The sequence below is a fragment of the Lolium perenne genome, chromosome 2 (assembly GCF_019359855.2).
Source record: "Lolium perenne isolate Kyuss_39 chromosome 2, Kyuss_2.0, whole genome shotgun sequence".
NCBI lineage: Eukaryota > Viridiplantae > Streptophyta > Magnoliopsida > Poales > Poaceae > Lolium > Lolium perenne.
Window position 1 is genome coordinate 244,432,997 of NC_067245.2, and position 16,038 is coordinate 244,449,034.

The window sequence follows — 16,038 nt, forward strand, 5'->3', positions numbered from 1 at the left end:
AAATGATATGATATAGGGTTGCGGTTAAAGTAATTCGGAGCAAGAGAAGACATGCACATCAGTTACTGATAAGACGTACAGTGTGCAGAAGAATATGCCAATAACGTGGAAAACATTTTAGGTCTATCGGGCTTGGGCAGATCTTGATGAATTGATCACACTTATTACTGAATACTAATGTTATTCTTGGGGAACTACAGTAGGGGTGCATTCATTTTTGCTGATGTTTAGTTTCTATGTTCAAGAACATTCCCTCTGAACTATTAAACTGAGTTTTTTTTTTGTAACATCTTGAAGATCACAATCAGAGTGAAACCAGTCAGTGTTGGTGGAAATGGCAAGCACAGCATGCTTTGTGATTGTAAGTAAGAATGACATCCCAATCTACGAGGCAGAAGTTGGATCCGCACCCAAAGTATGTGGCTCGGTCTCCATTTCCTCTCTATCTAATATTTCCTTCTTACCACAATATGAATTATTTGGCTTATGATGTAATCCAGTATAAATGTCTTCCAGATATTAAAAATGTAAATAGTTATTAGATGAACATAAATCATGTTGTATCATGCTCATAATTTTTATCTCCTATATACGAGTGTAAGAGATAACAATTATGCAGTTCTGTGAATTGTTTTCGTTTTGAGTTAAAACAGTGTTGCAGGTTTTGTCTTTGCCTCTTTATATCCATGCTTTTCTCTCTTCCTCTATGGCTGATGACATTAATATAATGCGCCAACTCGTCAAACTTCAGTATTCCGTACAGATTAAAGAATTCCTATGTAATAGCATTAATTTATAATATGCAATTATACGTTGGAGACATCTTAACATGCAAGCCTGTTTTCTGAAGTACCATAGGCATACTGAATTATTACTAATGTGTATGTCTAATCTTCTGGCCTTTACTTTCCCTGTCAGAAAGAAGATCTAGCTTATCACCACCAGTTCATCCTACATGCTGCACTAGATGTTGTCCAGGACCTAGCATGGACCACAAATGCAATGTGAGGATCTATTGGTTATACATTTTTCTGTAGGATACACCCAAGAAATCTTGTGTGATTTTTCTGTAGGATGCATACAAAAATACCACGGCCAAAAAATATTCTTTTATCATATGCTTTTTTATATTATTTACCTCAGTTAATCCTTTTTACATTTTTTGTTGTTTTGTCAGGTTCCTGAGATCAGTTGATAGATTTAATGACCTTGTGGTGTCTGTTTATGTAACTGCCGGTCATATCCTTTAAAGCGGCATCACATTGTTTTCATATACTATTTAAAGTCTGAACCATTGCAATACTATTGATTTCCTTAACTGCAAGTATGACACATACTAGATTCATGCTGCTTCACGATTCACGTAGCGAGGATGGAATAAAAAGCTTTTTCCAAGAGGTTCATGAACTTTACATCAAGGTAAGATGATTGTTGGTCCGTTTACAATCCGTAGAACCCTCTAGTATGTCGTGTTTAAGATGGTTGGGCGCTCAATTAAGTCTAGACTCAAACATCAGTTCTCAAATCATGTACATCAAACACTGGTGAAAACAAATTTTCACATCGGTTTTATTACATGTTGCTGTTCTTTTATCAGTATGCTCTGTCAGTGTCAAGGTGATGGAACATGCTCACTACTTTGTAAATAGGCTACTGATGGGGGGTGCACCATATGGGTCTCAATACTGAATGGGTTGCTTTTGTGCCCCATAACTTGCAAAGTTGCTTGCTGATGCAGAATTGTGCACAATTTCCAGAATAGTTCATGACAAGTGTCGTTGTAGAAAGAAGATCCTACATCTACCAATCACCTTTTGCTATGATACTTAGAAATGCTTTGTGGTGCAGATATTCCTCAATCCCCTCTACCTGCCCGGCTCTCGCATCGCGTCCTCTCACTTCGACACAAAGGTCAGGGCCCTCGCAAGGAAGTATCTCTAGTGCCCTCGGTCATGGAGCTTCGCGTCATTCTGCTGGAAGCAGGCCGGCAGAAGCACCCCACACTTTGTTTCAGCCTGTTTCGTTTCCTGCCTGTCACACATGCTATGCAGGTGGCATAAGAGTATACCCTTCTTTTCTTGCTTGGGACTACTAAGCCTGTGATGCTAGTGAAATCATGAGTTGTGAGAAGTTACTCCCAGCTGTCTACCCCAAAGTTTGTCTGATTCGACTTGAATGGACCGTGCTGTGCTGTACAACAATGGCAAATCTGTGTAATCTCCGCATTGATAGCATGTAAAGCACATTCTACCGATTTCCTATTATCCTCTGTCCTGTTACTTGGCCAAGTTGATGACACCTTTTTGCTGTGCATCTATGATCGATCTTACCTCCCTCCACTCCACCATCGCTGTTGTATGCTGTGACTCGTATGCACTAGGCCCAAAAGGTCTCAGGATACGGTACGCTAAACCCTTCTGAAGTGCAGGAGCGTGAGATCTTGACGATAAGTACAGCTCCACTACGGTAAAGAGGTCGAAGTTATGTATGTGTTCACTTGTTTTCCTTGACCACTCCCTGTCAAGATCGGAACATGCATGTCACACACACCAGCCACCCAGCTAGCTAGCTGTTTCCAGCACCGTGCCGGCAATACTCTCAGCGTACGTACAACACGAGAACAGTAAGCCGATAGCATCGATGGAGGTCGAGCGAGACGTGTGCGGTGTGGTGCGTGCAGTTCTGCCAGTAGACTGAAGAGGGGATCGATCTTCAGGCCAGTGTTTCGATGGGAGCACATGGTATCTGACGAGCTGAATCTACCTCTCCACTTGGTCCGAGCTTATCACAAGTGCATATACTGTTAGTAATTTTCTAAAGTTAGCTAGACACCAGAAAAGGTCCAAGAGGATAAGAGGCCCTGTCCGGCCTAGCTTATCACCTGATGTCATCTCAGAGACTTGAATCACTTGCCAATGATTAATTAGGCCTGATCGGGCTAACAGACAGGAAGATCCCAGAGTGCTGGCCAACCGCGATCTCCTGTCACTGCTAGGAATAACAAACAAGCTACCAAGCTACCAGGTAGTGGAGGCTCTCGGTGGGTGGCCAACGGCCGGCGTCGGTTTCCCGGCACAGTGCCTGCCATGCCGTGCCTCGCTTTCTCGGCGGAGATCGCCGTCGATCTAGCCCGATGCGTACAGGCAAATATCTATCTATATCTAGCACTCGTATCTATCTTCCTCACCACGGACGACCGATTAGAGCTGGGTTAACACGGCATCCGTCCATCTTTTCTGGAGCGTTTGCACGTCGTGATCCTCAACGGTCGTGGTCGGGTTTCTTTTCTTAAGCGGCGAAGTGTGTGGCTTAGCTCCCGCTCTCGGTCGTTAGTCAACACGATGTCAGTCACTTAGTACAAGTTAGAACCCGATAGATAACTCCTTCGTGCAGTGAATCATGATGGCTTTTGACAGATGTCGCCTAGAGCAGTACGCTTTCATATGTGGGAGATCTTACCGGCCAGGTACGAGCTCGGATCACCGGAAAAATGGACGGAGCTAGCCGGTGGTGGTGGTGGAAAGGAGAGCATTACGAGCGTACGTACGACGGCCAGCGCACTTTTCCAATCGTGTTTACATGCTGCGCGCGCTCCTTGCTGAAAACATGACCTTCTAGAAAGAACAAAGAAAAAAAGGGAAGAAGTTGGGCATGATCGACCACTCTTTTGGTACGCGTAGTTGGACATGACTTGCACCGAAGAAACGAGGACAGGCGCCGCGTTTCCTCTCGGACCAAAAATAAGTAGGCAGCTCTCACCGACGGCGCCCCCTCCAAAAGGCATTCCACGCGAGGCTCGAGATCTTGTCTTAAACCTAAACAAAAGCAAAGACCTTGTCAACTGTATGAAACTATGAAAGCATTGCCTAGTTTTCTTTTATCATACTGGTCTTTTACTTAGATTGGCTACATCATGCTATTCTACTCCATCCGTCCCGGTTCACAGGGCTCACATGAATTTGCACCGTGACGAAAGAAGCATTTGATTGGACGCTAAAAATCTTCTCAGCACTTGCCTCTCTCCAATCAGCTATCCTCGCTAATTAATAGGAATGCTAATAGACTTGCATGCACCCGCAACCCCACATGAAAAATCATTCGGTTTTAACACCCTGTGTGCATGCACTGGTTGTTTCCACCAGCTTAAAAAAGAGAAAGAGAAAGGAGAGAGTAATTAGAGAGAGGTACTACTTTTAATTAAATGCATGCAAGCCTTAGTGGAAAGGTATTATGGGACAAATGTTTTTTCAGATTAGGCCCTGTGAACCGGGACGGAGGGAGTACATGGTATCAGCGCAAAGCGTTGGATAATTAGTTGAAGTACGAGTCAAACTTTTAATTGCATTTGCCATAGGCATTTAGGTTTTTTGGGGCTCCTTGCCTCTTTGGGCTTTGCGCCTTGTTACCGGTTCTCTGAACATTCTTGTACATATGATTTTCAATCAAATTAATATATTAATATCATGAAGATATCAATTACACCCAACCTCTGCAACAACGCAGTGACCTAATGACAATACAAATGCACATAGCTAAAAAGAAAGAGAATTAAAAAAAGAAAAAGTCCTAGTATAACAATCTATTTGTTATAGCAGTAGGTCAAACACCACCAAGACAGCACCAAAAATCCATCTTCTCCAAAAACGACGTTCCCAAGAAGAAAACAATGCACAATCACCTAGGAGAAAGGTCACGCTCTAGAAAACAATGCTTTCTACAAGGTTATTGCACTAGTGGAAAACAGGGCTTTTGTTCCGGGTTGTAAGAGCCTTTTGTCGCGGGTGGCCATCCGCGACAAAAGGGGCGCGATAAAAGGGTCTACCTTTTGTCGCGGGTCGCTTACCACCCACGACATACAGTCCACCACGTGGCAGGCGCGGGGCGCGCAGGGGACAGGCCCTTTTGTCGCGGGCGGTATTACCACCCGCGACAAAAGGCCCTCTACGTGGCGCGCGCATAACACTGCTGCTTTAGGGTTTGAGGGGTGCAGCACACCCCCCCCCCCCGCCACCGACCCCCTTTTATTTCATTTTTCATTCGAAAATAAAAGTTGCATATATTTGTACGCTACTAGAAGTGGTACACGGGTCATTCATTATATATATATATATATATATATATATATATATATATATATATATATATATATATATATATATATATATATATATATATATATATATATATATATATAGATCGATCAAACAAATATTGGAAGCAAAAGTCGATTCCCCTTACACATATTCATAGATTCCCTATATATACATGGAGCTCACGATCGACAAGCGGTACTAACGACCGTCTATTTGGAGGTAGAGCATCTATTTGGACTAAACAAGCCTTTGTTGTTTATTACTTCTCTAACCAAAAGTCCCCAGTTCCTCCGCGATTCCTAGTAGGTGTTCCTTTGGTTGGAGTTTGTCCCGCATGAAGTTGACCTATATACGAAAATGAGATGAGTATGACTATATCAATCTTGATAACGAAATATTGATGATAATAAATAAAGTTGTGAATGTTATTGCTTACGTCAAATTTATTTTTGTTCAGCTTCTCAGTGGTTAATATGCGAATGGACTCACAAACGTAGTATCCACATAGATTCGTCCCTTGTGGCTGCTGGGGGCACGGTACAGGAGTAAATGTTAGCTTCTCTGCCCAGGTAACCTCCTTATGATGAGTCTTGAAAGCTCTCCAAGCCCTGCCAGGCAAAAGAATGATTGAATGAGTGGATAATTAATTGATATCTCACGAAAGATAAAGTGCGGCGATGAAGGAAATGTTATCACCGGAATTTGACCAAGTCAGAGGTGGGCCGCGATCAAGATGGGTTTTGAGATTATATACTGAAGAAGTACGTGAATCGGCCTTATATGCGAAGTTGGGCTAAATTGCCCATGTATCTGTAATATAGTAGATCGCATCTTAGATAGAGTTTCACTCGTGCACGGTGGGGATTATTCCCACGTTAGAAAGTCCCCCGGACTATAAATATGTATCTAGGGTTTATGGAATAAACAACAACCAACGTTCAACCAAACAAATCAATCTCGGCGCATCGCCAACTCCTTCGTCTCGAGGGTTTCTACCGGTAAGCAACATGCTGCCTAGATCGCATCTTGCGATCTAGGCAGCACAAGCTCCACGTTGTTCATGCGTTGCTCGTACTGAAGCCTTGTTGATGGCGAGCAACGTAGTTATCATAGATGTGTTAGGGTTAGCATAGTTCTTCGCGTAACATGCTATCGTAGTGCAACCCTTGCATGTCTAGCCGCCCTCACACCTATCTTAGGTGTGGGGGCGGCACCCCGCTTGATCATTATTTAGTAGATCTGATCCGTTACGATTGCTCCTTGTTCTACAAGGATTAGTTTAATATCTGCAATAGTTAGGCCTTACAAAGGGGTGGAGGATCCAGCGGCACGTAGGGTGTCGTTCGCTAGCCCTAAACAGGATGTTCCGGGGATCAACCTCGTGTTGGTTTTTAGGCCTTGTTTAGGATCGGCTTACGATCACCGTGCGTGGCCGCGAGGCCCAACCGTGAGTAGGATGATCCGATTATGCGGTGAAAACCCTAAATCATCGTAGATCTCATTAGCTTTATCTTGATCAAGCAGGACCACCATATATTCGTGCACCCCGTACGAATCATGGGTGGATCGGCTCCTTGAGCCGATTCACAGGATAACCTGAGAGCCGATCGAGGCTCGTATTTAATGTTTACGTGTATGCCATGCAGGAAACTAAGCGAGGCATCTCCATCACCTTCCTGACCAGGTATAGGTCAGGTGGCACGCCCTTGCGATCAGCATCGGACGTGTGACCAGAAGGCTTTGCGGGCCGTCGCTCGGAGGGACCTCAGCCAGCCGCAGCTCTAGGTTGTTCCCGGCTCTACGGTGTTGCCCGTCGCTGCCCGCCGGTGGGTTTCTGACGACAACACATTCTGGCACGCCCGGTGGGACAAGCTTCTACATCAACCACATCGCCATCTACATCTTAGATGGCGGACGGCACGCCAGTCACATACGAGGATCTGACCGATGAGCTCAAGAAGAAGTATGACGAGATCAAAGTCATCCTCGAAGCCGACCTCATCGGCTCTTTCCACAGAACCCGTTCACATGGCATCAGGTGGAAGGGGTTCTCGCCTAATGGTGCACTAGATGGGATAGACCTCTCTGCCCCGTCGGAAGAACGCACCAGGTCCCTGCGGCAGGAGATCAACTACTTGGTGGCTCACTCGCTACACCGCCACTCTGAGAACCTGGTAAACACGTTGGAGCGTGTCGCTCTTCGCGTGATCCAGGAGATCATGAGGCACCAGTACTCGCCGTCAGGACCAGCTCTCGGGACACATCAAGGAGAGTTGCCACTCCAGTCCCGTCCACCGCTGCCATTTGCGTTGGCAGCACCAGAGGTGCCGGCTTCACCGGCATTCGTCGTCTACAAGATCGGTGGTGACCCTAGTGACTACCAGTTCTTGCCTGAGGCGCCTAAGGAGATCCCTCACGGGTACACGTGCACGTATGTGCCGGATTGTGGTAACTGGGCACTCACAAACCAGGCCACAACATCAGGGACTTCTGGGAAAACAGGAGGGACGTCAGCGACAGAGCTTGAGAAGCAGACGTGGCTAACTAAGTACGCCACCCCGACGAACCTCCAGAGCTCAGCTCCTGCAGTTGGCTCAGAGCTGGAAAAGCAAACATGGCTGGCTAAGTACGCCACCCCGGCGAATATTCAGAGTTCAACTCCTGCAGCCAGCACAGCGGATCAGATCAGTACCATACTGAGAGACCAGTTCGGCATGGTGCCGAAAAGAAGGGCAATCGGCTATTCCAAGCCGTACCCCGACGACTACGAGATGATCCCGCTACCACCTAAATATCGGCTCCCTGATTTCTCCGAATTCAGTGGATCAGATGGTTCCAGCTCCATCGAGCACGTGGGCCGATATTTAGCACAGCTAGGACCGGCTTCAGTGTCGGATCAACTACGCGTGAGGCTCTTTTCACAGTCCCTCACGGGATCGGCTTTCGGGTGGTACACCTCGTTGCCACCGGACTCCATCCGGACTTGGAAGCAGTTGGAAGAGCAGTTCCATATGCAGTACCATTCAGAGGCTTCCGAGTCCGGCATCGCCGATCTAGCACAACTACGTCAGAAGCGTGGAGAAACTGTAACAGAATACATCCAGCGCTTCAGGAATCTTAGGAACCGATGTTATTCGGTTCGTATAACTGAAAAGGAAGCAGTCGAGTTGGCAGTAGCGGGCCTTGCAACACCGCTCAAGGACATGGCCTCCCAAGCAGATTATCCCTCATTGGCGCACATGGTTCAGAAACTGTCAGCATATGAACAGCGCCACCCGGACCTGTACCAGGACAAATTCAAGCGTGCAGTAATCCTGGTCGATGCAGAGGAAGACGAAGTTTCTGCGGGAGATCAAGAAGTAGCAGTGGCTGAATGAACTCGGGGAGGAACCCCCGTGTCCTGCAAATGGGTAAAGCCACCAGGCCCGCCCCGGGGGTTTGATTTTGACGTGACCAAGACTGAGCAAATCTTCGACCTCCTGCTCAAGGAGAAATAGTTGACGATTCCTGAAGGTCTCAAATTCCCCACGGTGCAAGAGCTGAACGGAAAGCCATACTGCAAATGGCACAACTCGCTCTCCCATGCCACCAACGACTGCAGGGTATGGCGTCAGCACATCCAAGCGGCGATAGAAAAAGGGCGTCTAATTTTCAACCAGTATGCCATGAAGGTCGACACCCAGCCCTTCCCCGCCGTTAACATGGTAGAGTGCACTTACCCTGAAGGTTGCCAGCCAGGATCCTCGTTCAGCATCAACATGGTAGGACCTGGGAACCACTCTGGCAAAGATGGAGACGAGGGCAGCTGCTCTCGTAGCAAGGACACAGAGGAGGCCGCTCCACGCGATCGGCTCCATCATAGTGGCAAGCGCTACGTCACAGAGGGAGAGGTGAAGAACATAAGATATCAGCGACCCCTCTCTGATCACCTCCTCAACAAATATGTGAGTCAGTATGACCAACACCGACGGTCCAGCTATGATGATGAAGGAGATCGTCTGGCTAGAGAAGCCAGAAGACATCGTCGGCACGATCGCGATGAGGAGGAGCACGAGCGCCGTGCCACGGAAAAATCAAGGGAGCAAGACGACAACGACAGGCACTGGGACTGCCCCTTCTTCAGACACTGCTGGGATTCAGGAATGAGCCGATTGCCCACAATCGGCAATTGCCCAGAATGCAACCAGAAAAAGAAGGAGGCAGCCAACGTGTCTGTGTTCAAGCGCCTAGGGCCTCTCCCGCCACAAAGCAAACGCGCTGAGTCACCTCGTTGGGCAGATCTCGAGGATTCAGAAGACGAGGGAGAACAAGAAGAAGACAGGTACCACCGGCCAAGGTGGTGCCCTGATGGACTCAGCCGTTCACAAAAGCGCAGGGTTCAGCGATTGCGCGGCCTGGAAGAAGCCGAAAGGTTATACTTGCACACGTTAAGGAAGGCACGACCTGATCTGGCTGCGAAAGTTCAGCGAACCCTGGACGAAGAGGGTCGTCCACGGAAAATGGAGTGGCACCCCAAGCAAAGGAAAGCCGATGACGAAACATCGGCTGGCACAAACATGGTGCTCGTCCTTCCGACGGAGCTTAGTGCTCCACGATTCTACGATGCACTCAAGGTGGATGACAGCAGGCGCATCAAGTCAGAGGTCGGGTTGGTTTTATCCACCAGCCTGACCGAGTAGCAAGAACAAACCGATGATCAAACGGGGCGAGGCTGATCCTTGTGATCGGCCCCAAAAATTATGAAGGAGCATTGCAGAACCTTCAGTCAACGCTTCAATCATTATGGAGGCCGATCCCAGCAATCGGCCAAAATTATCCTCACCACATGTTCTGCTTGTGTTCGTCCTTGATCCTATCAGGAGCCGACGTGCGAATTACAGAGCCGATATCTGCCATTCCCTGACAGATTCGGCTCGGGGGGCACCTAAACACGATGAACATGGGAACAGGTGCAGGAGGACATGTGTGCAGTAAAATATTGGGGCCGATAGGAGAAAATCGGCCAGTAAAAAAAATTTTAGACAGCCGATGCAAGGGCATCGACTTCAGAATTGAGAAGCAGCCGATGCGTAGCCATCGACTCTAGTACAATTACACAAGACCAAGACCTACCGGGTACATGCCCAGGGCTCACATCGTCGCCAGGATGGTCATTTACAACGTCGGCGTTCAGCGGAAGAAAGCTGATCAATGGCCTGTGCATCCTCGCCGATATTCTCGCCTTGATTAAGGCTCGGGGGGCAGTTAACTTGGTAGATGCTCTGTTTTGGGAGCCGATTGGAGTTGCATCGACTGACCCTGCATCGTGATCCTCTCTGAAAGCAGTTCAGGTTGCGAAAGAAGACTGCTGAAGCTATGGAGAGGAATCGGAAAAGGAGGCCGTCGGCTTTTACAGATTTTGGACCGTCCTGTTGCTGCAAGAAAAAGACTGGGTTCTCAGAATAACCGATGAATAGTCATCGGCTAAGGATTGCAAAAAATTATGGTCAGATATCAAATCGCAATCCGAATTTGAGAAGTACTTGATGACGGTCTAATCGATATTTGAGTCCGGTTTCGCGGGCGTCCAAAGGAAAAGGAATCCGATACGTTGCTATCGGTCTTGGTATGGCAAGCGGAAGGGGTGAAACTGGATTAATTGAAAGATGAATTGAAAGAACAATTTTCATTAATTCAAAGGAGCGGCTTTACAAGAAAGAGCCGATGGCTCTCAAAAGAGGGATCTGGTGCCTAGTGCACTGCTACTACTAGTCCTATTCTACTAGTCGTCGCTGTCCTCGTCATCACCGCCGTCGATGTCGTCGGCGCTGCTCCCAGGAAGCTCCTCGTCGCTGCTGCCCCAGCCCTTGGCCGGAGTCTCGTCCTCCTCGTCATCATCATCATCCTCGCTGTCCGCCCAGGAGCGGAAGCGCTTGGTCGGCGGATACCCGATGGAGGAGGAGGATTCATCCTCCTCCTCTTCCTCCTCGTCATCATCATCGTCTTCGCTGTCCGCCCAAGCGCGGAATCGCTTGGCCGACAGAAGCTTAGCGGGGGAAGAGGGGCCGCCCTCCTCTTTTTCTTCTTCTTCCTCTACTTCTTCCCCCTTCCCGTTGGGGGAGGTGGGTTTCGCCCAAGAATGGAGGTCGTCTTCACTTTCGCTCATCAGCTCCCCATCGATGAGGAACTTGAGGTCCTCTTCCCCATCGGTCAGAGGCAGGTTGCTCTCTGGCGCGTGATCGGAGTTCCACTCCGGCTCGTTTGAAGAGAAGGATTGGAGAGAGACGAAAGAGGAGGAAGAAGAAGACATGGCTGAGGGAGAAGAGGGTTTTTTGGGTGCCGATGGCTGGAACAGAGGAAGGGGATGAAGAGAGCTAATCAATCGGCACAGTTAAATAATGGGAAGCCTGGTGGAAATTCAATGCCACAGCAGTTTCCGAGGAGGTGGTGCCCAAAGACAATGGTCAAATCACGTAGAAAAGTTGAGGAGACAGGGCATTATGATGAAGAATGCTGCGACGGTTCTGCTCTGCCATGACATGACCCGACGGAGAAAAAACAGAGTGATTTTGGAATTATCAATTCCAAAACCAGGGGGGCATGTGTTATCACCGGAATTTGACCAAGTCAGAGGTGGGCCGCGATCAAGATGGGTTTTGAGATTATATACTGAAGAAGTACGTGAATCGGCCTTATATGCGAAGTTGGGCTAAATTGCCCATGTATCTGTAATATAGTAGATCACATCTTAGATAGAGTTTCACTCGTGCACGGTGGGGATTATTCCCACGTTAGAAAGTCCCCCGGACTATAAATATGTATCTAGGGTTTATGGAATAAACAACAACCAACGTTCAACCAAACAAATCAATCTCGGCGCATCGCCAACTCCTTCGTCTCGAGGGTTTCTACCGGTAAGCAACATGCTGCCTAGATCGCATCTTGCGATCTAGGCAGCACAAGCTCCACGTTGTTCATGCGTTGCTCGTACTGAAGCCTTGTTGATGGCGAGCAACGTAGTTATCATAGATGTGTTAGGGTTAGCATAGTTCTTCGCGTAACATGCTATCGTAGTGCAACCCTTGCATGTCTAGCCGCCCTCACACCTATCTTAGGTGTGGGGGCGGCACCCCGCTTGATCATTATTTAGTAGATCTGATCCGTTACGATTGCTCCTTGTTCTACAAGGATTAGTTTAATATCTGCAATAGTTAGGCCTTACAAAGGGGTGGAGGATCCAGCGGCACGTAGGGTGTCGTTCGCTAGCCCTAAACAGGATGTTCCGGGGATCAACCTCGTGTTGGTTTTTAGGCCTTGTTTAGGATCGGCTTACGATCACCGTGCGTGGCCGCGAGGCCCAACCGTGAGTAGGATGATCCGATTATGCGGTGAAAACCCTAAATCGTCGTAGATCTCATTAGCTTTATCTTGATCAAGCAGGACCACCATATATTCGTGCACCCCGTACGAATCATGGGTGGATCGGCTCCTTGAGCCGATTCACAGGATAACCTGAGAGCCGATCGAGGCTCGTATTTAATGTTTACGTGTATGCCATGCAGGAAACTAAGCGAGGCATCTCCATCACCTTCCTGACCAGGTATAGGTCAGGTGGCACGCCCTTGCGATCAGCATCGGACGTGTGACCAGAAGGCTTTGCGGGCCGTCGCTCGGAGGGACCTCAGCCAGCCGCAGCTCTAGGTTGTTCCCGGCTCTACGGTGTTGCCCGTCGCTGCCCGCCGGTGGGTTTCTGACGACAACAGGAAATTACACTTGGAGCAACTTCTGCAAGTCGCGGAACCCGTCCACGCCTCTACTCAGTGGGTCTCTTACTTCAACTATTCCCTTATCAGGTTGAATGTCTAGTAGAATCCAGTGGAAGCTGCACATGTTATGTATATACGTCAGGAATTACACTTAACATCGAGTAAGAAAAATTGAATGTGCATAAAAGATCATTAATACTCTCACTCGTAGTTGTAAGGAAACAATATTGAATCACAGAAATATTGCTCCCCCAAAAACCTTAGTAGGTTTCCCCCCGTTTCTTGGCCTTTATGCTTTACCGTTTCAACATGTATTTTATCTGGGTCAACAAACCCAATATTGATAATATTATTACTTTTGCATTCACTGATCTTGAGTCTGCATAAGAGAACACATAAGATATAATGAGTATATGTAATGAAAACGAACATGAACTGAATGAAAATGAACTTATATGTAGTTAACAACTTACAAGCAATAGCAACTCATGAGAGATTTGTCGAGGGCTTCTAAATTGAATAACTGCCAGAGTTCATTCATCTCAATATGGATCTCCTCCTTTCGGTAGTAATATTCAAATGGTATATTCGCCACGATGTACCTTATGTTCTCCTTGCATGCATCAAGGTACCACTGATGCAAATTCCGCATATGTGTTGGCAGTTTATGCAGCTGCTATTTGCTGACCAAGTCGGCCCCGTAGACAAATTTAGGAGCTATATCAGCAGTGGGTAGTGCAGCATCTGCTGCAGATAGCAATTCCTCCACGGTAACTGAACAGGCAGCCGCTAGCCTTGCAGCTTCTTCCATATCGAAACCACCATGTTCCTGGTACACCTTGGGAACATTAAACACTTTGAGTGCTGGGATCGATTGTTTGGGCTGATCTCCGAGGAGGGGAACTTTCTTCCTTTTTTTGCCTTTTGTCGTTTGCTTGGCCTTGAGGGGTGCACTTGTTGAACTTGACTTTTTCTCGGCTGCACTTCTAGCTGATGATTTGCTCGTGCCAGCAATATCCTTCTCCTTAGCCTTTTCATCCTTCTTCTTGTCAATTACCTTCGCAAGAGTGCGTGTATAGTCATCCTTCTTCTCGTGTAAGTCATACTGCGATGGTGTGTTCAGAAAACTAGTAGCATATTCTTTTTGCTTCTCTGTGTATGGCTCTGGCGCTGGAGGTTTTGGCTTATGAAAAAAATCATAATTGTATTTCTTAACAATGGCATCATTTTCCTCCTCGGTACGATCGTAAGGACCGGGGGGAGGAACCTTTGGTACTTTTGGGAGGGGCGACATCTTGCGGACATGACTCTTGAAACGCTTCCGGCTGGGTGCATCTTAGTGGGCGGAGGCGGCGGCGCTGGAGATGGAGATGGACTACAGATGTCGTGGTCGATGTCGTACCCATGGGGTGATGGTGGCGACATGTGATCAGTAGGAGGAGGTGATGGTGGCCTGCGATCACCTGGAGGAGGTGATGGTGACCTGCTGGGACGACTGGTACTAGGGGCTACCCAGCCTGGTAGCCTGATGTTCTTCTTTTCCCAGAGAATGATTTCTCCCAGCACCTCTCTGAGTGTAAGCCCCCCATCACCTCCAGGGATTTCGAGCTCCAATGTCTCCCACAACGGTACAACTGAATCCACCCCGACACGAGCATAGCCAGCTGGAATCGGATTGCCATGCCATGTTGCCGGCTCACCTTCAGGTCCAAATGCCGGTAAGACATAGCCGACTGCCACCTTAACAGACACCTTCCTGAACACCTCATGGAGATCACAAGGTGTTTGCTCCTTGATTCCATCCAAGGGGTCGCCAGGACCGGCATCTATCATCATCCGTGTAGGCGGGGCCTCCGAGTCGGCCACGCTGCTGTCTCGTCGCTGAGATATGCCGGCGGTATTATCTGGCTGGCGATGTCCTTTAAGTTCATTAATCTCCCGCTGCTGCTGCTGAATCTCCCACTTCTGCTGGTCTAGTTGCCGTTGGAACTCAGCCATCCGGTCATTCTGCACCTCCAGCTCGCGTTGTTTTGCTCTCGCTCGGCTTCTATAAGTCTCCGCGTCATTCGGAAACCCAAGCTCCCACGGAACACTAGGACCGTAGCCTCTTGTTCGTCCTCCCTTTTCAGGATTACCGAGGACAAGCGTCAGCAAGTCTTTCTCTCTATCGGGAGCAAACTTTAGTTTTCCCGCTTTAATATCAGCCGTCACTTCAATCCATTTTTGCCTGGGTACCCTAACCTTGCTGTCACTTTCAACAAGGTTCCCTGTCTTCATGTCATACTCACAGCCATGCCCAAGGAACCAATTTCGAGCCCTAGTGTCCCATCCTTCTCGATCTGGTTCTGGAGTGATCCCATTCCGCTTCATCTCAGCCTCTTGTGCATCCCACTTAGGCATGGCTACTTCGTAGCCCCCTCGGCCCGTATGATGGTGATATTTCTTTTCGCTTGCATTCTTCTTGTTTTTCTTTGACAGGTTCACAGCCTCATCTGATTCTTTGTACTTCACAAATTCTTCCCAGTTATGCTCCTGCTTCGCTAGGTAGTTTTCGAATACTGGAGGCTTCTTCTCGGCCTTATAAGCTTTCCATAACCGGTTCTTATACGCTCGGAAAAGTTCCCCCATCTTCTTAAGAGCCCATTTCTTCACTAGCGCCCTCTGCTTGGCATTCTCAGAGTCCGATCCCAAATTTGGCAAAGTGAAATGTGACATGAGGTCGTCAAAAAGTGTGTTCTTGTACCTATCGGCAACCTGATCTTCAGACACATTCTTGGTCTTGTTCCATTCTCTAATAGTGATCGGGAGATGATCTCTAACCAGAACTCCGCACTGATTCTTAAATGTCACTCTGACACTCGCGGGTGCCACCGGTTGGCCTTTCGGTGATATAGCTTCAATGTTGAAGTGGTCTTTTTTGCCCAATTTCTTTGCCGGGCCTCGTTTCTCCAACTTATCTTCGGAGGCCTAAGAGAATAAAAATCTGTTAATTTATATACGTATGTACATATAGAATTCCATTAATGCATCAACTGATCGTATACCTCGTCATGACCGGAGCCGTCGGCTTCTCCATCACCGGAGCCGTCGGCTTCTCCATCACCGAAGTCCTCGGCTTCTCCATCACCGGAGCCGCGGTCTTCTCCAGCTCCGGAGCCGTCGGCTTCTCCATCACCGGAGCCGCGGTCTTCTCCAGCTCC

At 48.0% G+C, this 16,038-nt stretch overlaps 1 protein-coding gene across 1 annotated transcript; it reads left to right on the forward strand.

Annotated features, from left to right (window-relative positions):
• Window positions 1-291: 291 nt before the first annotated feature.
• Window positions 292-2,339, forward strand: LOC127335466 (uncharacterized). The gene is made up of 5 exons (XM_051362120.2): window positions 292-415; window positions 919-1,004; window positions 1,178-1,238; window positions 1,333-1,419; window positions 1,849-2,339. The coding sequence occupies exons 1-5, from the start codon at window positions 335-337 to the stop codon at window positions 1,939-1,941; spliced, it is 408 nt and encodes a 135-aa protein (XP_051218080.1). The 5' UTR covers window positions 292-334; the 3' UTR covers window positions 1,942-2,339.
• Window positions 2,340-16,038: the final 13,699 nt, after the last annotated feature.